The sequence below is a fragment of the Etheostoma cragini genome, chromosome 5 (assembly GCF_013103735.1).
Source record: "Etheostoma cragini isolate CJK2018 chromosome 5, CSU_Ecrag_1.0, whole genome shotgun sequence".
Lineage (NCBI taxonomy): Eukaryota > Metazoa > Chordata > Actinopteri > Perciformes > Percidae > Etheostoma > Etheostoma cragini.
Genome location: NC_048411.1, coordinates 24,104,660 through 24,128,286, shown reverse-complemented (window position 1 = coordinate 24,128,286; position 23,627 = coordinate 24,104,660). Strand labels below are relative to the sequence as shown.

General features: G+C 39.1%; 1 protein-coding gene and 1 long non-coding RNA gene across 2 annotated transcripts in view; one reads left to right on the top strand and one right to left on the bottom strand.

Annotated features, from left to right (window-relative positions):
• Nucleotides 1-88: 88 nt before the first annotated feature.
• Nucleotides 89-23,627, bottom strand: part of srrm4 (serine/arginine repetitive matrix 4) — a 57,888-nt gene continuing 34,349 nt past the window's right edge. The window contains exons 2-13 of the mRNA XM_034872757.1: nucleotides 19,643-19,789; nucleotides 10,998-11,084; nucleotides 10,771-10,851; nucleotides 10,653-10,679; nucleotides 10,321-10,371; nucleotides 8,399-8,482; nucleotides 7,368-7,533; nucleotides 3,868-4,190; nucleotides 3,478-3,663; nucleotides 1,858-1,959; nucleotides 1,577-1,732; nucleotides 89-741 (exon numbers count right to left, since the gene is read on the bottom strand). Of these exons, the coding sequence (XP_034728648.1) occupies nucleotides 483-741; nucleotides 1,577-1,732; nucleotides 1,858-1,959; nucleotides 3,478-3,663; nucleotides 3,868-4,190; nucleotides 7,368-7,533; nucleotides 8,399-8,482; nucleotides 10,321-10,371; nucleotides 10,653-10,679; nucleotides 10,771-10,851; nucleotides 10,998-11,084; nucleotides 19,643-19,789 (1,669 nt within the window). The 3' untranslated portion in view covers nucleotides 89-482. The remainder of the gene's footprint in view (nucleotides 742-1,576; nucleotides 1,733-1,857; nucleotides 1,960-3,477; nucleotides 3,664-3,867; nucleotides 4,191-7,367; nucleotides 7,534-8,398; nucleotides 8,483-10,320; nucleotides 10,372-10,652; nucleotides 10,680-10,770; nucleotides 10,852-10,997; nucleotides 11,085-19,642; nucleotides 19,790-23,627) is intronic.
• Nucleotides 6,486-23,627, top strand: part of LOC117945325 — a 19,190-nt gene continuing 2,048 nt past the window's right edge. The window contains exons 1-2 of the long non-coding RNA XR_004656773.1: nucleotides 6,486-6,622; nucleotides 16,404-16,413. This is a non-coding gene — a long non-coding RNA (uncharacterized LOC117945325). The remainder of the gene's footprint in view (nucleotides 6,623-16,403; nucleotides 16,414-23,627) is intronic.

Genomic DNA, 23,627 nt, shown 5'->3' with positions numbered 1-23,627 from the left:
CCCCCCCCCGGAAATTTTGGGAATTAAGTAATTTCTTAGTATTATCTTCAGGCCCCTTATGCACCCTTTTCAAGAACTATCAATTTCCAAATACATATTGAACATTTACTTAGGACAGTAATTCAATGGGAAGTGAATGGACATAAAATAAGGAACAGCAATGTTTGTTGACCAAATACAGGAACACTGTCTAGTCCCATGTGCATTTTCTTTAGTAACATCTAAAAGATAAATAGTCTCAGGCCATTGTGAGTGCTGATGCAAGAGAATGCAGTACAAGATCAAAACAAACAAAAAGACATTCGGTCTCCAGTGGTCTCTGTAGGCAGAGAGCAAACAAGACTGCCTCAATGAAAGACGTGGTCGGACCCCATGCTGGGACATTTCCACTCAAGTGTCAAAGTGGAGCACGGAGACGCACACAGACAACTGCTCCAACATCCACCGTACCTGCTCTCGTCCTTTAATGTGCCCTTAGAAACCTAGTGCCTCGTTCTGTTGCGTTTGGTCAATGAACCGCGGCTCCGGCTGCGACTGCGGGTCCCAAAGATTGAGTTCCAGGATGAACTGCGGCTGAAGCTCCTGTAGGAGGAGTAACTGTGGCTCCGGCTCCGGCTAATACTGTGGATGGGGCTGCGACTGCGGCTGCGGGTGAAGAGGCTGCTCCAGGATGACACACTGGTGGATCGACTGCTGCACGAAGGGCTGGGTCGGAAGTAAGGGATGGGTCGCTTCCTGGCACTGTGAAGAGCCAAAAAAAAGAGTAAGGGGTGTGAAACTGACATAAAGTAAATTAAGAGAATTAAAGCTGAAAGGTGTACATTTTACTAAACCTTAAAACTGCACTCATCATTGTTTTCAGATGAACAATGCGTCAAATGACACACCAGCTTGGCATTTTATTGCTCTGGTTTCACAGCAGCAATTTAGCTGTTTTGGTTCACTTTCACTCCTCTCATCAGCTTTCTTCTCAAGAGACAGCTGTTTTCATCAAAACAGCCTCACTGAAATAAAATATCCCTTTTGCAGGCCTGTCCCGTAGGCAAAACCAAAACAGCGAGCTTATAGAAACTAAAACGGCTGACAATTCTTCGTGGGTTCACTACGATGAACCTTTCACATAGTCATTTGGCCTATAATTCATATTCTGAACAATTTAGATTAGTGGAGCGATAACCACAAAAAATCTGTTATCCGGGATCTGTCTGTGGATGTTGTGTTCTTTTGTGCATATTTCTGGGTGTATATCATTTGCTGCTGTCAAAGAGCAGTATAAAATGAAAGAAAAGTAAAGCTAACTCGGTTTTACATTTCAGATTGCCTGTGTTCCACCATCTGCTTCGTCAGCACCTATGGTGCCTTTGGAGCTTACGGTTATGTCATCGTCTGGCTAAATGCCATTTCAAGGTACACAGCTCATCAACGCAAGGTGAAAGATTTCAGGGTGGGGACTTGTCCAGCTAAGGGAGCGGAGGGTGTGACAAACAGTAAATGTTTTTCTTTTTTCCTTATTTGCTGCATTTCGGCATAATAATGTATACTGTAGCTGTAAATAACCCAGCTGGAAAAGCTGTACCTTGTGATTCGGCGTGCTTCCAGGTGGCTTGGCGAGTCTCTCCTCCTTTTCTTCATAGGAGAGTAGGATTTGCGTCTTCGTCTCTTCCCACTAACCTTATGTGCATGCTTCACATGTTTCTCTCGGGAGCTATGCATTCTCTTTCTGTCTCGTAGTCTGGGAAGCAGATGTAACGTAAAGTGAAAATTGAATCACCAACAAGGTCATTACAGTGTGGATTGGTTTTCCTTCACCAATAAATAATAAGTCATTAGCAGTTGAAAATTTTTCGCAAAGTTCACCTGTCAGCACTGTGTCTGGAGTAGCTTCCTGTGGAGCTTAGGCTGGCCACGCTGCCTCGTCGCCTCAGGTCAGCTGAATAACTCGGTGAAGGCGAGTACGAGCTGGCAACGAGAAAAACAACAATTATCCCCTGGAATCGCACTAAGCAGCAGTAGTTACGATCGTACAGTATAAAATGTTGCACAAATATTTCTGCAAGTCTCTGCAAACTATGAATATGAATATGAATCAGTGCACATTTACATCAACTTACTTTTGGGAATGTATCCTGACAGTAGGGCTGGGTATCCTTCAACCATTTTTAATAACGGTACCGATAACAATTCCGTGACTTATACCGGTTTCCCAATTATACTTTTTGTCTATACCAATTTTAGAAAACAAAAAGAAATTACAACACTACTGGATACATCTTTTTGTATATTTTCCAGCTCCTACTACGTGCCCCCGTCTCTGTGCGTGACAGAGTTTTTCCTGCCTGCCTTTACGACGTGTAACTTTAGACCTGCCAGACTTTAGCTGTGTGGACTCTCCACACAGGAGAGTCACGGTGCCGCTTCAAAATAGCTTCGGGAAGGAACTTGTTTTGATGGCACATGTGTGGTAGTCCTCATAAATTCATCGGATATTAAAATTACAACACAAAGAAAGCGGTAGGTACTGGACATCCGGCTGAAAAAAGTGACATCCGGAACCGGAACGTCATGGACATAAACTAATCCAGAGGGGAACACAAAACCACAAACGTAAACCTCATGGTGGTGCTAGAGGAAGTCAGGGGATCACCAAAGTCATGAGGAGACATCATCTAGAAAACTGTCAATGGCTGTGACTAGCTGAGTGCCAACGCATTTTGTAGATGTTGAGATATTTCTCAGGATGAGCAACAACTTCGACGTGCTGGTGGGGCTAGGAAAAGTCAAGGGATCACCAAATCATTAGGATTCTTTGTTTGGGCACCACGGCTATCTGTAGGCTACCACATTTCATAGCAATCCATTTAACGGATGTTGACATTTTTCAATCTGGGCCAAAGTGGTTTTCCACTTTATGTGCAAATTGAATTGCAAGTCACTGGAAATGTACTTGGGTTTTAGTGGATGTTAACAGTGGTGGAAGAAGTATTTAGATCCTTTACTAGTACTAAGTACTAATAGCACACTGTAATAATATTATTTTACAAATAAAAGGCAAGCATTGAACATTTTACGTATAAAACTATGTAAGTATCATCAGAAAAAATTTACTTTAAAGTAAAAGTACTCAACGCAGAAAAAGTCTCACATTTTGGAAACGGAAAACAATCTAAATACTTGTGTGTGGAATCAGCTAATTATTTCAGCTGTACTTGTAGGCCTCTATATTGTTGGGTAATTTCCTTTTTAATAAAACATTTTATTTTATAAACTACATGTGTTTTGTGTACAAGAATCTTAATTTGTAATGCAACTAGTAACTAAAGCTGTCAAATTAATGTAGTGGAGTAAAAAGTACAATAGTTCTTTCTGAAATGTAGTGCAGTAGAAGTAGAAAGTGGCAAGTACAGTCCTTAATAAATGTAAAAATCAAATTTCACCCCTGGATGTTGGTGATTTTCAACACAAAAGTAGTTAACCCACCTGAAAGATGACAGCGACAGGCTACGAGAGTAGCGGCCAGAGTATCTGGAACTCCCCGAGGATCTGCTCCTGCTCGAGCTGCTGGATGACTGGCGCCTTCGAGACGAATCTCTCCTCCTCTGTGGACAGCTGGAAGGCTTTGGAGATCTCACAACCTCTACCCGGCACCCTAAGGTTATCTCCTCTCTGCAAAGAAAACGTGTTTCACTGCTTTGAGTGATAAAGCCCAAACTGGGTTGTTTTTTCAAAAAATGCGTTCCCTTTTTTCTCACTCATGAAGCTGAATATTTCAAAAGAGGAAACAGAGCGTGGAAACAGAAGATAAACAGCTTGCAATGTTCCTGGGAAGCATTCATTCAGATGGATTATTTATTATGAACACAACATTACCTCTTGCCGTTTCCACTGTAAAGGGTTGCAGACAAGTCGTCCTCCATGTAAGGTTTGCACAGGGAAGCGTAGCTTGTCACAGAGTTTCCTGAATCAGAGCCATTGTCTTTGTCAGTGAACTTCAGCTTTTCTGGAGAGGCCATGCGTTTACGGTGGCTCTTCTTGTTGTCAGTGACATTTGCCTGAGTAACGCCAGTTTTGCTTGATGGCGGCGAACATGTGTCATTCCCAGAATCGTAATCGTGCGGACCTTCGGTCTGGCTCGATAAATGCCGAGACCCTTTTCCGTGTAAAAGCTTGCTTCCGGGTTTTGACGACAAAATCTGCAAACAGACAAAGAGGCTGCGGCTTAAAACCAAACGTGTGTGGATAATGGAACCTGCTATCTGCTTTGATGCACTGTGAATACTCAATACTCAATGTTCATATTCCCTTGAAAACACAGAGAAGTATTTATTTTTCTTTTCTTGGGACAGAAAATTTTGAAAGATAAAAGACATCATGCAAATTTGAAGCATGCGATTAACCCCAAAACAAAGTCCTAACTCAACTAAAGTCAAAGAAATCAACAGGAAACAAATTAAGATAAAGTAAGTATAAACTAAAACAACTATATGAAAGGAACAACAAAAGAGCAAATAAGAAAGAAAAACTATGCGTTGAAAAATCTACCGGCTCTAAACCCAAGAGAAAAAAGAGTAAACAAGCCCCATTGAAAAGCCTATATATATAAAGAACGTTGCACAAACATCACAAAATGGGTATTATGTAGAAATGAAAAGGATTGCAGACAAAGAGAGATCCCATCAGTCTAACTAAGAAAGCCCTCAGAATGGGACAGATGACTGTGCTCTTTCTCCTGTAAGAAGTAAATAATTAGCCTGCACCGACCTACAAGTAAATCCCTAAATCTGCGGATAGCATCGACTTACCAATCAAGATTTCCTCCTTAAGTAGGTAAGGTGTAAGAAAAAGGGAAGAGCGGGCAACATAAGTTCATCATTAGTCGTAAATTGCAAGAAAAAGACAATAACCCTCTCTTCAAACCCAGAGCCAGTTAGACTTATATTGGCATGTTACTTTTTCTTTGGTCCATTGTTTTGTAAGTTTCTGGGAGCAAAAAGTTCCAGAATACTTTAATAGTGTGCTTGTGAGTACAACTACTGCCCACTTAACGTTTATTTTATTATTTGTTTTTACTGCAGACGGAAAAAGATACGGACTCTCCGAGGACCACACCTGAATAATCTAATTAAATTATGATCTCTCTTTATTTGTTTATTGATTACGAGATACTCAGAGGTAAATCTGGCGAAGGTTTCCCATCATCTAGTGTAAAGTTGGCACAACAGACCAACCCCGAGGGAAATTGAAAGAAATCTTTGTTCTTCTACCATTCTCTTTACCGCTGCATCGTACTCAAGAGCTAATGATTTGACTAACAGGACACATTCTAATCAGAGACATTCTTCACTGTCCCCTGGAGATTGTTTGACATTCAAAAGGTTCTTTTGAGCTTTTATTTCCTTTTGTTGCCACAACTTTACTTATGCTTACACCACAAAAGGAATGTATCAATTTACCAGTTACATATATTTACAGGAAAGTTTGACATATTTTATAATCAACCACATTCATGTTGATTATTCATATTTTTGAGGGGTTTTCTGTCCAGTCATACCTACCTTTCCCTTTATGGATAGCTTTTTTTGGGAAAGAAATATTAAGCAAAGGTCCTTCTGCATTACTTTTGAAATGACATGTTTTTATTTACCAAATCAAAACCCATAAATAAATGCAAACACCACTGAATATTTCTGAGGCTACCCCTCAGCAACCAACTGGGAAGTCCTCCTGAAAGACTTTGGGTTATTGAATGTCAGGCATGATTCAATTAATAGATTTATTTATTGAATTTCAATTAAAACCCTGTGGTGTGTAATTAAAAACATGTGTCTGTGCAATTACCATAATGTAATGATTGCTGGAGAGAAATAAAAATGTATTTCATGCTCCAATAAGCATGAGACAATGAGTTTAAGGACATAGCTGTATTTAAGAGGCTCTTTGGGAGAACATCACTTAAAATAAATAAATAAATAATGAACCTGCCATAAACAGCACAGTTTTAGTTTTAGTTGTGAAAAAGCAGGTCGGATCTCCAATTTTAAAAATTGAAACTGTCTGCTGGAAGACAACTCATAACAGATGGACAGACAGGACTGAGAAGGGCCAACGTGAAACATATTCTTATGACAGCAGGACGAGCGTATTTAAGTCTGAAGTCTAAGTCTTGCAACCAAAAAAGTTCTGACGTGTGTTTCCGTTATTTTTATTGGTCCAAAGAGGCAAGAGAATGCTAATAATTCCAAAATCCTTTATCATACTTTATCTTGGACCGTGGTCAAAGAGTAGAAAAATGTATGTCTTATGTCATTCCTAAACACTTTTCCTTGACCTCGCTGGAAAAGTCACGAGGTTAAGGAAAAATGTGAAGGGTCACAAGGATAGTGAAATAGGAAAGGGGGTGATGGCTCTGAAACAACTTTTTATGAGGGTGTCCAAACACTAGGTGACCTTTGGCACTATTATGGTTTACTAAACATCATTTTTGATGTTAAAACATTTGTGTATGAAACATCTGAAAGAATACAAGCTGTGCATGAAGGAGTCTACAGACAGCAGCCAAAATGCAGCAACTTCAGGTACGGCAAAGGAAGGTCAGTCACAGCTAAAAAATTGTGTTAACCAGACGGTGCCTCTCCCGGGCGGTCAGCTGTTCTCTCGGCAAATGAGTCTCACTACAGTGGGAGGAAAGCAACCAAAGGCCGGCAGCTGCTCGTTAGCTTACGTTAGCTTTCTAATTTCACCCACCCAACATGCCTTCATATAACACTGGTTATCAGAAATACGCCATACAAATGGTCACTCATCTGGCAATAGCAATGTGCTTTCCTACGATGTGAAAAGAGCGTGTGAATTCAACATTTACCTATTTTAGAGGTTGTGGATGTTGTTTACTTCATTAATGTGTTTACGGTGTTAATGGCCTGAGGATGGGACTAGGATTTGGTATTCGGTTTTGGATTTGGCAGAATCTTAACCAGTGGATTCGGTATTTGGCCGAACCCCAAAAATTTGGATTCAGTACACCCATAGTGAAAACGTCAATTTACTGTCAGCTGTTATCAGAGGACGCAGCTGAGGGAAACAAGAAATAATCATTCACAGTCATTAAAGGTCCCATGGCATTAAAACTCTACAACGAGAACCTGATGGCGTACGATACTTATACTTCTAAAAAACAGAAAATCGGGAACTGACAAAATTACTGCAAAAAATCCAATCCAAATCCTAATAGTGAGTTAAAGTTTTTCCAAACCCAACCGCCTCACTGCAGGCATTTTATTTTGACTCACGATAAGCTGTTTAACATGGCCATCACTGAGAAATCAAACCGAAAGAGCCGCAGCATTGTTAGAGTCCTAAAGTGTACTTACGGTGGCAGTTGAGAGGATGGAGCGATATTTTGGAGCCGTTTTACACACTGATTTGGTGGCAGATCTCCACTTCATGTCTGTGTGGTCAAGCACTCCATTGCTTTCCCCGACTACGACTGCCAGGTCTCCTAATGCCTGATGTACCACAGATTTCTGCAGATGGTGTCTGTGGGAAATTGTAAAAAAAATGTAGTTTTCAATAAGTATCACACGTGCACATTGGATGTTAGTGAAATATCTGGATTTCCTTTAGAAACATTTTGGTTGGGTTGTTTTGGCCATTTAAAAAAAATGAATTTTTAATTGTTGTAATCATTTAAAACCATGGAAAAACTCTTTTGAGCGTCATTCTACCTTGTAGATTAGCTGATAAGGGATTGATTTTAGGATATGTAAAAAAAGGGGTTTTAAGCTAAAAAATGTCTTGATTTTGAATTTAGATTTCCTCTGCTTAAAATCCCACAAACTCCTTATAATGAGTAAGTAATAAAGAGCTCCAGACAGATTTAAAAACCTTTATTTTAGAATGTTTAATTCTTTTTAATTGGACCTCCATTTGAGTTCACAGAAGTGAATCTTCCCGATTCACGTGTCAAAGATCACTAATTGAGTTCTTCCTAAGGATGCCATTCTGACTCTAAATGCAATTTTGTGCATTCAACAGCAATCAATGATTATTTAAAGATTAACCATCACAAGTGGAAGAGTCCAGTTATTCTACTGGCTACTAGAGATCATCATGCTGTCAACTCTGTTCAGTATAATCCATAAAAACTGTGAAAAACAACATCCTTCATCTTTCAAGATTTTGCAATAAGTCATTATAATTGAGTGCATCGATCTGTGGAGTGAATATGGGGCCCACTTTCTGTGAAGCTGTGATAAGGTCTGGTCGTGCCTGAGATCAGGAAGTCACCTCTGCCTTATCTGTCATCGCTGTGGTGTGACCAGAAACTCGGCAGACACCTCAAGCTGATAAGAGAAACTGAGGGAATGAGGGGAGGTAAGAAGGGGGAGGGATGGGTTCCTACCTGTCCTCTGAGGAAGATTGGTAAGTAGAACTTTCCGACTCTGACCTCCGATAGCGTCGTCTCCGCCGCGAGTGAGTCCGTGAACTGAAGGAGGTGATAAGGAGAGAAGACACGAGTGAATAAGGGGCTAAGCGTACTATGATTAATCAATCAACATGAAGTACTTAAAAGCAATTTTCAGTTAAATGAGAATGTTATTTAAGTACCAATTTCTAGTTCTCATTCTCAATTTTTCAATCTGTTCTATACCATTGTACATATTACTGATGTCCAGAACTGTTTGTAGTTTGTACATACTGTTTGTCCCATGAACTCTTTTTGTTTCTTGTAAAAGGTAGGTGTATTAATCTCCATCTTCAGCCTGTGTTTCTTTGATCTTTGCTTTATTCGATTTCTGACATTTATTCAATATTTTGTAACTTTCAGTTTGTGTTGATTTCAGTGGCCCTTTGGATACAAGCAGTAGTGGTTTTACCACACCTGCTGTCGTAACGGTCTAGGAGAAGGGTTACAGTCAAAGCGTCAAATAGTCGCAATGAATGTTTTGCTCAGACAGATAGTCATTCATTTAAAACATAAGAATTTTTAACAGATGCATAGTTGCATTTCCAGTGTTTCATTCTGTAACTTACCCTACTCTGGATGTATTGTGAGCTATACCCGGTATCACTGTCACTGTGTCAGGAGCCAAAGCATTAAGAGATTGTTGTAGCGTAATAAGAACTTGGATTTATATAGCACCTTTCATAAAACAAAGGGACGCTTTACACAAATACAGGAAGGCAAGAGAATAGAAAATTGTTGGCTAACACAAACACGGACTAAAGGGAATGCCATGTCTGTCCTAAATGGACGGGAGAAGTAATTTAATGTTGGTTACTACAGGTTATTTTATAAATGAAATAGACATATTACATACCTTTTGGCCGATTCGGGGACAATTTAAAATAATTTACAATCGCGTAATTGTCTCTTGTAATTGTCGCCTGTTGTCTTTCAATTTCCCTTTTAGCTTTTAGTTGTTCTTCAGGGATTAATACATATTTTAATTTTTTTACTGTTAGTCTTGTTTGCTGTTAGGTCATTTGTGATCATCAACTGGAACATTAAACAGTTTGAGAAACATTTAAAAGTTACATGTAGTCACTTTAAGATGTTTAGATTGCTACTATTTTTTACCAACATAAAACTATCCATAATTAACTTAATTATTTTTTGGGATTAGGAAACAGACCCACAACAGTGAGTGTACCCAAATGTCTGTAATAATCCCTCAGTGTGTGGAATAATTGTGTGTTTATGTAAGGCAGGTCAAAGTTGAACGTGGAAGATAGTCTGTAAAGTGCAGATATTTACACCTGACAACTTATGTTAATTTGTTGTCTTTGCCAAATGTTTGGATCTTGTTTTCTCTGATGTACAGTATATGAACCGTGTTTGAAAAATAGGACAACGTAGGCGAAAAGAAAACAAATGAGAGAGTTGTAAGTAAGCGGCAACTGAACTTGGCTCTGTGCTTACAAACAACAGTCTGCTCATCCAAAGTCAAAATATAAAATGTTGCAAGATCACAGCATGAAATTGGTTTCGCTTACCCTCTTTCACCCGTTTTTTGCCTCTCTTTGTGGCTCAAGCTTTCAAAAGGTTTTATTATTTTACAATGGTTTTTCATGCTTTGCTCAGAAAAATAAAAGCCTGCATGTTTCTGCATCCCCCATCTTGAACACACACACACACACACACACACACAAGCACTTTGAAGGATGCTCTGTCTTCCTCAGCAAATGGTGTTGTGAAATGACTGGATGGGCTTACCATGGAGAAGTAAGAGGAGGTGGGGGGGGGGGGGGGGGGGGGGGGATTTCAAAGAAGTTTTGTAGGATTTGGAGAATACATGATTCCGATGCAGCAATCAGACTGACCTTTTCTTGTGCTTGCGCTCATCCTTCCTCTTACGTTTTAAACTTGAAGAACTGGTGGGATGAAAGAGAATAGAATCATGAGCGAGGCGCGTGAAGGCAGACAAAGCCTGCACATACAGCCTGCTTTCTTACTGATCCGTAAAGAGAAATGGCTTCTAAATCTGAAAACGTACGAAAAGCAGACGCTAAATGGTTACCAAATTTATGACAGAAATATATGCCTTTAAAGTTAGCTTTTATAACAAAATGTTTTAACCTTTAGATCTGACACACACACAGCCACGAGACACGCTAAAATTATGCACAATATCTTGTAATAATCCCACACATACCTGTGTTTTGACTTTTTGGAGGTGTACCTGTTAGAGGAAGATAAGAAAAAAAGATGATTTCCGTCATCTAAAAATAAACGGCATGCCATGCAATGATGTCGTAGTAAGCAAGAACTACCTATGCCGCTTGCTTTTCTTGGAGCTCTTCTTCTTCTTCTTTTTCTTCTTCCTCAGTGGCGACAGGCTGTAGGAAGGAGACCTAAAGACGGAAGACAAATAAACATGAGCTCTAAAGTAACAAGCATTCTCCTGTACTCCTCCCTCAGTTTATTTATTTCAGGAAACAGGACAAAAAGCTCCTTACAATACACCTCACTGCAGATTCATCTCATTTTTGGAACTGACCTTTTCCTTTTCCTCTTCCGTTCAGACTTTCTCTTCTTCTTCTTCTTCCCTTTGGGCAGGGGGGCTAGTTCCTCATCAAAGGAAGGGCTGCAAGCAGAGCCAGAGCAGAGGGGACACATCTGTTTTTACTCAGTGACGGGATATGAAATGTGAAATCTCAGCAGCAAGACAGCAAGTACAGCTTCTGAATCCCAATTACTGGACTTTTGGAATTTGATTTACAGCGTATAGTTAATCTGCTAAGTGTTCACCGAAAGTTCACAGAAATCCCAAAAAACTAAGCCTGAGTTTCATTGGTGATGCTCAAAGTATCGGCAAAATTAGAGTTAAAAGATGTCTTAAGCTGCCTACACATGATGTTAAAACTCGTCATCTTTGCCTAAATAATTTGAAGACAATATTATTAGGAAGGGTGGGTAAAAAAAAAAAAAAATCACATGACTTATTGCAATAACTGCACACAAATGCATCCTGATTCCCCCTGACAATACACAAGCAAGATTATCTGTGAGTCAAATGTCCCACGCAAGATGATCCCATCACAATAGGATGATAAAATCCCATCGAGACTGGTACAAGTACAAAGTACAAAACAGATCGCATGCCAGTGAGCTTCAATGAAGTCGAGGCTGCTGACAAAATGGCCTCACTCAGAGGCAGAGCTAGATCTGTGAAACATCCCATCCACTGCCAGCACCCATAGCTAACTCCACTGGCTGCGTCAGGCATTCCTAAGGCTCAATGATTTTGGGGTAAAAATCGAATTGCAATTTTTCTGCCAAATATCGCAATTACGATTTGAGATGTTTTTGTTTTTTAATCTACATATTGCACCTTCTACGATCATGTTATGTAGAATAATACATTTCTTTAAATAATCTGTGATACGTTACATTATTACAGCATGTATCTTACGAAAAAAAAGTAAATGTAATAATGAAAACAGGATTTAAAATTTTTAAAACAAATGATAGACCATACAGTCAACTAAATAGTTTACATTCATTAAATAGCAGCCTTCACGATTCTCTAATCGGATTCTTTCAAATCACCATTTTGATTGGAACACGATTCATTGTTCAGCCGTAGGCATTCCTATTAAAGCTTACATCGGGCCAACATTCTTTTTAAGACACAGGCCGTTATAACTGACATTCTCAACTACAATTCCAAGTTGTTTGAACTACAGAAATCTGTTTAGAATTATCTTAATGAATAATGCAACGAGGACAAAGCCTTTCAACTGCGCTGTTTGTTTATTCAAAATGGAATGGATCGCAAATTACTCCAACTAAAGAAACGTTAAAAAAAAAAAACTTGACCTTTGCCTCCTTCCTCTGCCGAATAGTGTGGGTAACAGATCAAGCCAGCAACCTAACCAAAGCCCTGGAATCATAAAGGAGACTTTCTTGTCTTAATCACATTATTAATACTGTCCTTTGCCACGGTCTGCATGCCGATGCACTGACCGACAACACGCCTGATTTAGAAGGGACCATATCTAGAGAGGCATAGCTTTCTCCCCACTCAATTAGGTCAATAAAGTAATGATTAAAAAAAACACAAAAGTTTGATCAAGGGCTTGGTTCGAGTCGGGTCAAGTTCATGCTCGGGCAGAGAATCTAAACTCTCATTCTATTGGCTGTTGACTCTGAGACATGTACGATTGTCTCATCCTTTTTTCCATTCTTTCTGATTTTGCCGAACAAACACACCATACAGTACAGCACATATACTTCAAGAAAATACAATACATTCCCAATTAGACAAGAGAGTTAACCAAACAACTTGAGGGGACCTCAAAAATAAAAACTTACATCACAAACATACACACATACTGACAGACAAAAGACAAATGCTCTCCATCACACCAAACCAATCATATGCTCCCCCATTCCAACCATTAAATATTAGATTGAAATTAACATTTAAGGTCATTATTATAGACAGTTGAGAAAAGAATTAAGAAAAAAAGAAAATATTCCTTTGATTCTTGTTAAACTAACTAGGTATGTTTTAAAGTGTTGGAGATTAGAGTTTTTAATCTTAAGAGTCCTCTGGCAGTTTAGTGTCACAATTTAATCCAGTAACAACTTGTTTAATTTAGTTCTTAAATGGACCTCTATGATGGTGCCACTTTTGGACGCTGCACACACCGGCACACATTTCCACGTGCACAGACACACTCATGCTAGCCTAAGATATTCTTCTTGTGTTCACTCTCCTCTTGACATGTAAATTCATCAGTACAAAGAAAAGAAACGTTTCCGATTTCATTTGTTGAACAGCTTGTTTGCTGTCCAGAAGTCCACTTCATTTGCGCTCTGAAAAATGACTGACATAAAAAAAAGGGAGACAAGGGCTTTGAAGAACCACAGACTCATTGAATGAAAGTGCAAACCGACTGAATCTCATGAGAAAGAAAAAGACAGGCGGGTGTGAGTGAGCATGCTGGAGGAGTAAAGGAGAGATGTCCAAGAATATGCTTTTGACTGCAACTCACCTTACCTTTGATATTGAGGATAGAAGTAAGATTCATTGGTAAAACTGGAAAGGCTGCCTGGTGTAGGGTGAACCAGAATTTATGTGAATTTCATGCAGGAGTAAAGGAGTGTTTACATCATTAATTGTAGGGCAGTAAATAAGGCCGCTGGCATGGAGATATGAGGTACTACAGTTTTTGCACCGATATGCCCATTTACTCAGACAGAGAAATAAATTGGTACATGCACACTGAATTGTTTTATGAATTAATAATTAAAGCGGATGGGGAGAATGATGTATCCATCCACTCAGTCATTTCCAGTCTACACAGAAGCCTTTATGGCGACTAAAAGCAGCTATCTAAGCATTTATAACACCAATAAAAGCAACATGTCATTTGTAAAACGTCAAGTTCCTTGAACTATTTCTATTTCAATGTTGCCGTGCACACCAACCTGCTGTCAGGCCAGTCCTAACACAACTAACCTTTGCTCTAATCTTTCCAACCCATTCCCCCAAGCCCAAAACATTAAATCTTGTCTCCCGACATTGGGAAGAAGGGCAAAAACATTTGTTTTTCTGTGGCAGCTTTCATTTGAGAGAGTGACTTCAATGCTTAGTGTACCGATTTCTGAGCTGTTTTTGCATTGAGGCTAGAACTGAAGCAGTATGATGCTTGATCAAAGTAACTTAATCTGCACCTCTTTTGGGCTTTTTTCTCAAGCGAAATACCAAGATAGTCATGGATTCAGGCTCTCCAATGTAAAAAGTAACCAATACTGAAAATAACTAGTATATGCAGACCTAGTTCAGTCAGCTGTGGCGATTTCATCCACACATTGTGGTTCTGTTACAGTTAGATGATCTTCCCAACTTACGAAGGCTCTCATTGGCTCAGTCGTTCCTCCAACACGGAAAATATCCAATTACAAGAGTCGTTTACGAGGAGACTTATGAATCAATAAAATAGATATTAATATATTATAATTGAGACAGAGGTCTCACGCCTTCAACACTTATACATTCCTCCTCAAAAAACATCCGTCGCCGCCCACTGTGACTGAAAGACGTGGGGAAGGTGAGGAAGCTTCAGCTTTATTAAAGGACATGCAGGAATGACAACCAATCATGTTCATTTGGATTCACTCATGAAACAGACACACATCACTGCTTCTCCACTGAACAACTTGAAATGACTTCAAACTAAATAAAGGAAAACCTGATTGTTTAGATCAGTGTCTTCCCATTAACTAAATTAGCTACGGGGACTCGAATAAGGAAAACGATGCATGGACTTTAAATTTCGTCTCAAAACAATGAAACCTGCAAGGCACACCAACATCTGCTGCTTTGAATGAAGAGTGAGGCTACAGAAATGCAATTTCCATTTTTGAGGTTGGTATTTTCATAGCACACAATAAGAATCTGGACAGAATACATTGAAATACCTGCAAATAGCTGTCAGGCACATGTTAAGGACTTTCATGCTCACTGGAGGGTAATCATTTGCCATTTAGGTCAAAAATGAAGGAAATGTACCTTTATGTTGCACAAACAGCAGGTCACGGTAACAGGTGTGATCAGAACTGACCAAGACAATGACAAACTGCACTCCCGCTTGATATATGCGACCACAGAGCTCTGGAGACTATGTGCCTGTTTCATTGGATGCAGAAGACTGTCTAGCTGTAATAAATGGCCCTGCTTGGTGTATCTGGCAGTTTGGGAGCATTAAGAACTGAAATGCATTAGAGCTGATTAGACCGGCCAAGCCCAAGTACCCTCTTCTGGTAATGAGAACGCTTTGTCACTCATTAACACCTCTACCATTCTGGCCTTGTAGAAAGAGAACACAGGGCAAGCATTTGCATTTTTCCTTGCCAGCAGAAACTGTTTCTTTTGATTAGGTCGAGAAAATGAAAAGAAGAATAAAAAAAAAGCAGTCGATACGTTGGGAATGGTTAATGTGCAAAACAATGGTGTATAAAAAAGGGATTTGGGGGCATCTGATGAGAATATGCTTGAGCCTGTTTTTCTGAAGAGCATGTTGCTTTCTGCCCCAGCTGCAATCATGCAAATACATGGAATGTGTATAAATGTATACATGTAACTACATCATAGTCCATGCTTTACTTGGTTCACATCAAGCACAGGGTTGTCCCGCTGGCTCAGCCCGCTGGCTCAGTGGTTAGCACTCCTGCCTCACTGTAAATTGGCACTGCAGAGTTCAATCCCCAGTCTTTTCTGGGTGGAGTTTGCATGTTCGGGTTGTGTGGGTTTCCTCTGGGTGCTCCGGTTTCCTACCACCATAAAAACATACATTCTACAAGGGCTGCACAATTATGGTCAAAATGATAATCAAGATTATTTTGATCAATATTGTGATCACGATTAATCATCACGATTTTAATGTCAAATCATCAACAAATTTTATTGTCAAATAGTCTATTTATAACTGCTTTCACGTCCATATTATGCTACATTGTTCCTATGTTGAAATTGTACAGTATGTTGTTTAGACATACAACTGCAACACATGTAAATGAAAATTAGCTATCTGAAATAAATACCGTGTATCTCTGAGAAAGCTCCTTCCCTTGTTTTCAACAATAACTGATTAAAAGAGCTTGGGAGAGAGAGGGAGTGCGATGGGCGTTTTCACAGAGAGACGGCTGGCTCATGAATGGGTCCAGCATGGGTTGAATGGCGGGTCAGTGGAGTTACACATGTCATGTGTATGAAATGTCTATATTGTCACTGCGCTGCATTTTTATGAGCTAGGCCTATGATATTCTGGCCATGGGTCACATGTCTCACCCAGGTCCAGCAGGCTCCATCTAACACGCTATTACTCTACGAACTGAAGGTAGTTACATTCAATAACGTTATCTGTGTTTTTCACCGTGGTGGCCGCGATAGCAGAGAATTACCAGTGGAAACACTGGTTCAAATGTGATCTAGAGCCCTGCTAACAGACACTAACTAGCACCGACTAGCACTAGTCACTGCTGTTGTCTAAATAACAACACAGACAGGACAAAATGTTGTGTTTACTAGTAAACTGGTAAACCTTGAAACCGACTTATAACCGACCGCTATCTGTTGAATTTTCCTCACGTTACTCTGTCCTCATCTTGATTAAAATTTGATTAATTGTGCAGCCCTACATGCTATGTAAATAGGGCTAGAGTTGAAAATAAGCCATCTGGCTAAAAATGGCACATTTACAAAACTGTTGATTAATGTGCATTGTCCTAAATCGATTTAATTTTTTCAGCTTTAATTTTTAATATGGTTACACTTTTGTTTTTACTTTTATGTACTGTACGTCATTAGGAATAGGTTCTTATTTACAATGACAAGTGTTATAGCCACTTACGGAAAAGGAAGGAGAGCTAGAAAATAAACACATTAGAAATACATACAAATTAAAAAAATACATCTTGTTATTATTGTGTTTAGTGCAGTCATGATCAGGTGGATTTCTGATGTTTCTAGTGTTTTTTTTTAGGTAATTACATATTTTTTAACATGAATAGGTGTAAATGGTTCATTTCAGGGGCTCCTTTTGTAGTGAACCAGGTCTGGTAACTAACACTCTCTAAAATACTGTAACTAACATACCGCTTCTAGAAGCAAGTCGCTGTCAGTGGCTAGTGGTTTCATGTTATAATTACCATTGGTTGCTCTGCTCAATTGGGTTGCTGCCAGCCAATTAATAAGATTAAAATCTACAGAACAAATGTCTTTCTCAACAGAGGAGAGTTTTCTCAGGCAGCAACTCGCAGTGCTTTGTAACGGAGACAATGACTTTGGAAATGAATTCACCTCATTAGCCACTTTTTTACAAAGTGGAAAGGGATAAACTGCAACAATATTTTTCATGTATTTCTCCAATTCTTAGCCCCTTTTGTTCCGTTAAATAGATGCTTGAAATATTTGTGGATGTAGCTGCCGTTCCGTCTACTACTCTTGACTATCAGATCCTCAGACACATGATTACAATCTCATAGACAAAAGTAATATTTTAGAGACATTTTCTTTGTGGTTAGTAATCAGAAAATATTGGTCATGTTTCAGAGAGTTGGTGGATTTAGTAAAATCAAGCTCTTTAAGATTTCATTTTAATATGCTATTAATCACAAACAAGGCTCTGCATGGTCTGGCGCCGGAGCATAGACTTCTAACCCCTTGTCGTCTCAATTCGCCCTTCCCTACTACTCGCTGCGGCATAAATTCTCACACAATTGCAAGCTAATGTAACTCAATGGAGGCCAAACGGCATTGATATACACGCTAAAAGCAAGAATGCGTCTAGATAACACGCCAATTATGGCATGTGGATTGGCGTGTCATACATAATAATAATAATAATAATAAATTGAATTTGTATAGCGCTTTTCCCGAGCTCAAAGCCGCTTAACAGAGTAGGGACAGTTATTAAAAAAAAAAACAAAAAAAAAAAAAAAAAAAAAAAAGAAAAAGAAAAACTAAGGATAGGCAGAACAGAAAAGATGGGTCTTCAAACATATGACATTTCATGAAATCAGTCTGCCGTGGAACAGCCCTCCACTTAGCATCAGGTCTGCCAACACTGTCTCGGCTTTTAAAGTTAATCTTAAAACCCATTTGTTGAACAGCCTGTCTAAACAACTATGAGATACTCTTTTGCGTTATTCTGATGTGGGTGTGTGTTTATTATTTCTTTTTTTCTTACTTTCTTATGGAATTGATTACCAATTACGACCTTATGCAACTGTTACTTATGTCAACATATTTTATTTTTCCAACTCTAAACAGCGTTTTTTGCCTGAAAAGTGCTCTTTATATTGACTATTATTATTTTGATATTCAAAGAGTATTCAACTGGCAGGTGGCTTGAGTTTATTATATTTTTAGGCTGAGTTCAAACCCACAATCATGCATCAAAAATGCATTTTGTCAAGGATACATTTCCTGGTTGATTACTTTGTAGCATGAAGGACGAGATATGACTGTGGTCTGCTCTTAATGTCTCCATTCCTTTCATGTGCTGTGACCACTTTCCTGAAGACATCTCTTGTGATTCCTAAGTAAGTTTCAAATGACTTTGTACATCTCACTGCCAGTTGGAGTTACTGAAGTCCTCTTGTGTAACTTCAACTCAGAAAAAAGCTCTTAGTTTCAAGGATAACACCACCGCCTTTTCTATCAGATGTCTTGCACGCACAAACCAGAAAAATGATAATCAGAACAGAAGCCTTCATGCCTGCGTGTTCTCTGCGCTTGCTGTTAAATTCAAAAACAAAGAAAAGCAGCCGCCGGGTAAAGTTCATCCAAAGATAAGTGATTCATGTTTATGATCCTCTCTATCGCCTTCTGATGTGGCTTCAGTCGTGTTTTACATATCACTGGCTGCTTCCCTGCTGTGTAACTGCAAAAGGCTTTCAAAGTGTCAGATTAATTGAGAGGTTTCTTAAAGAAAATCTGCCTGAATCGATTTCTCCATCCCCAACAATAAGAAGCATGAAAACTATTCTTCCTGTGTGAAGGAGACTTTCGGTTCAAAGTGCTGATGAAAAGTGACGATGTGAAAGACACAGAGGGGAATTCCTCAAAACATGTTTGTTTTTCTCCACTGGGCCCAACCTGATAAGAGTATGTATATTCCCCACACTAGAATATAGAGATTAGCTCTTGTTTTCTCACTGAGAGGTAAGCCCTGAAAGTATTTTTGGAGTTCTGTTAAAATGTTTCATTATCAGCACTTACATCTACAAAAGCCCCCCCCGCCAAACCAAAAACATAAACCATTCATGATCGCAAATGTTTCATTATTATCAACAATCCGACAACTTTTAAAGGATACCATGTTCTCGAGTTTCTCTCCCAAGCACTCGCTCTTTGAGATCGGAAAACTCTCCTTGAGGGCGCCAGGGTGGCTCATGTGGTAGAGCGGGCACCCCCATGTACAGTATGTAGCCTCAGCGGCTGCAGGTTTGGTTTCAACCTGCGATCCTTGCCAGCTAGTCATTGCCCCTATCTTCCCATTTTAATGTCTAACATGTCCTATCACTAAAATGCCAAAAAGATTATCTCACAAAAAAAAATAAAAAATACTCTCCTTGATGGTTTCCAAGTGCTACTGCTCAGCATTTGTGAAAGCGCAAAGACTTACTGACCTTCTAGCCCTGCGATGACTGTGGTGTTTGCGTCTTTTTCCTTTGATGCAGCCATGTCTGTCCGCCGTGTCCACCCTGGTGTCCACCCTGGTGTCCACCGATTTCCTCTCCTCAGTCTTGAGCGGCTGGCAGGCGGTTGTCTCTAAGCTGCAAGGAGTGCAAAAAAAAGTTTAGTTTTTTTAGTTAGACAACTTTTTAAAGTGATTTCTCTAGTTGTCCACACAGTTAACGCTTCCATCATACAATAGTGAGGAGGATGTAGCATGCTTGGTTAACCTTATTCTCTCTGGTCTACTGGATATGTGTTTTATTCTCCTCCATTTCTCCCTGCCAGCCATTCTCTGGGAAAATTGGACGTCAGCCATCTACCATTCAAATCGCGGTGTCAATTGAAATGTAGCTATTTACATGCTTCAGTTGCCCTGACATTTTGGGAAATGGTGTATTCTATCTCGTGCTGGGCAGATGCAGCCATGTGTGATGCATGGCTATAAGAATAATTAAAGTTTTCTCTGAACCTTTTCTGATAAACCCATACATTTTTAGTTATCAACATACTTAACCAAAGAATAAAAACAAAATCAAGAAAAACCAAGTCACATAGTTTAAAGTCTGAATATTTAGTATATTGTTTAAACACATTTTCTGCAGTTTAAAAATGAATGCTTCCAAACAATACTGCTGTAAGTCAAGTGTTTACTTATTTAACAGCTACCACCTGAACCCCCAAAAACTATCTTCATAGTCAAATGTGGCTGCAGAACGAATGACTAAATAAACTGAGTGATTAGATGTAAGCACACAGTTCTAGCCCTGCGTATTATCTTCTGTTTTAGTCATGGGAGATTTGAACGTAATTACACATTCCCCGCTTCTTCAAGTGCCTCCCGTCTGATTGTAATGAGTAGATAATCAGAGCCAGAGATGAGGCCGTCAACGCCACCCCCTCCTGCAACAAGCAGGCAGGAGCCGTCGGTTTCCATCTTCCTCACCTTCACTTTCCTATGGTTTTCTGCACTAGAGGGAGTGCCCCCGGCAGGGAACTAATAATGTCAAACAGCGGACTGAGTGTTTCAACATGACCGAGTGTTTCAAAGGGTTGATAGGGGCGATAAAGACAGCCACCGGAAAATGATTAGTCTGATCAAGGAGGCTGATGGGAATGGACCCTTTGAATATCCTGGTGATTTGTCCAATGTTCTTTGATTGTTGTTAAAAAGGTCAGCTTACTGGATATTGCTGTCTGTATAGTTGTATGTAATCTATTATGTTTAAGGTGACAAATTGAGAAATTATTCATTAATAACTAGCTTACAGTGGTTGATTATTTAGGATGAAGTCTGAAACTCACAGAGCATCTTGCTAGATCATGAACCTTACTTTGTTTTTGTTGGCATTTATAAGAAAGGGGCACCACAAATATTTTCTAGACTGATCCCAACAAACGCTACCGTAGGAAGTCTATATGGTGATTTAGTCACATCTATCCATACACACTACCAATAAGCAGCACTGCATTTTGCTGCTACACTGCTGCTTGCTTTCAGCAATTATGTAATTTACCCTCCTCCGCCTCCCCTCCGGCTCTTGTATTTGCATTTAGACATATGTGAATTTCAATGTTTCTTTCCATATGTGGTGTTGTTCATTGAATATCTATCTGACAACCTAATCAACCAAATCTGAATAGTGAAACCATCTGAAACCTTGCAAATGTGTCATCCCTTCAGACCAATATAAAACCAAACCAATAACAAACAAAAAAAAACATTTACTAATCCGATTCATAGTAAAAATAAAGAAATCTAATTTAAAACAAGGATCAAGCAAAATCTCATTCAATTCACAGCAATACACAGACCTTATAACTATACATAAACATCTTTGACTGCTAAACACGTTTAATGTGACCAAAGATATTGATGTTCCAACCAGTGGTAATACTTCCTGAACATCTAAATCTGAACAACATAAGCAATTTACTTTACACAGGAGAAGAAAAAGATTAAAACTTCAGCACTGTTAAATGCTCAAACCTCTCTGAACTGGCCACCCTCTCTGCTTTTTGTTATTTGCTGTCACTCTAAGCGTTGTGGTTGATGATTTCTAAATGAAATCGATTTAGCCATCACGAATGCACATATCCGAGACCTGTCAAGTTGTAAGCACCTGGGTTTATTGTGGACTGTTTGTATCGGTCAAACAACACAGTTGTTATTGTTTGTAGTAGTAGAAGTTTGTATTCATATAGGTATTTAAAGGGACAATTCAAAGCAACAAGCTGGCAAAAACCTTTAAATGAATGCAAATACTGAGTGGATTAAGTGAGAGTACTTGATGACGAAGAATTACTTAGACACTAATCCTCCAAAATCCTGACTGGATTTGTTTACCACAAAACAGGTAAAATGGAGTCATAGGCTGGGATCAGCTGCATTCCCCTCCCTGTTGAAAGATGGGATGCCACTCAGTGAAGCTGTTGTCTGTGTACTGCAACACTGCAGATTATGGTAGCATCCCACTTCTTGACATTTTGACCTCTTTCTCGTCATATTTGTCATAGTGCACATATAAGCTTCAGCACAGCTCCCTCTGCGATGAGTAATTCTGGAGGCTGAGAGGAGTGACAATGCTGTGACTATCTCTTGTTTGGGTCTTTGTCACAGAGGGAGTGCCTTGTTCCTCTCAACGTGGGGCTCCTCAGCGCCGTCAAACGGTGTCACGCGGACAGGTAACAAATACTGACAGATGGTGCGCAACAACGCGCAGCAAACAGAGAGAAAGTGCTTTTTTAAGAAGGGTGAGAATAAGATTTTCACCTCTGTTTCCAAATTTAGATGGGTGCAGTGCAGGGTGTGTGGGGGTGCCAATGCTGTCTCTTACAAAATATGTCTATGTACTTTTTAAAATTTTATTTTACCAGGAATTTTCCCATTGAAATTCAGATCTCTTTTGACAAGGGAGTCCCAAACAAGACAGCAGCCTAAAAAGTTTCAACATAAAAAACAAACAAATTACATCAACCAATCAATGTTTTATTTTGAGTCCATCTCAAGTATACCATAAAGGTGCCCAAGTCCACAGTTAAAAGTAAAAGTGACTTATTGGATAATTGATATCTATAAACAAAAATGTATTTTTGGCCTGTTTTTGAAAAATGTTCATATTCAGTAAGAAACAAATGGGAAGGTATCTAGAGATTGATTAAAACGTTGTTGGTTTTAGTTTTTCAAAGGTTTTGTTGACATAAACTAAAATATAGAATATCACAAGACTTAATCTTTAAAGTTAGGAAAAGGGTTTAGTATTAAAACAGATGCGTCCCAAGTTGTGCTTCAAGTCACTGTGGATTTTTTCACCATGACACATCTTTCTCTAACCTTTAACAAGTGCTTTAGTTGTCTAAACATAAACATAACATGAATTACTGCTTTAGATTAATTGATCTACTTATTGTTTCAGCTCCAGGCAATCTAAAGAAAATTAATAACTAATAAAAAAAAATTGTCAAATGAAGATTTTTGGTTATCGGCTATTGGTCAGAGAAAACAAGTAATTTGAAAATGTCACTTTTTACTTTTTTTTTGTTTTAACAATTTTATTAACCAATTGCCAGATTAATAGATAACTATATGAGTTATATGAGTTGCACACGTGAAGGGTTGGTTTATTTAGTGCAGGATTGCACGTTTCACATTACTAAACGGGTCTATTTGGTCCGAAAAAAATGAGATGAAAGAGAAGACAAGACTGAGCCTTTTTCATTTTTTTTTACATCTAACCATCTGCTTGTCAGCGGAACTTCCAGCTTTGCACAGATATATTCATAAAACATCATCAACTGCCAGAGTCACAAGAGGATCATCATAGTTTGTGTACAGTTTCATTGTCCACACCCCATTTACGATATTAAATTGAGATAAACTGCCTCAATATCTGCCAGGAGCAGCTCTGTAATCTGCCAGCTGCTTTACACAACACTGGC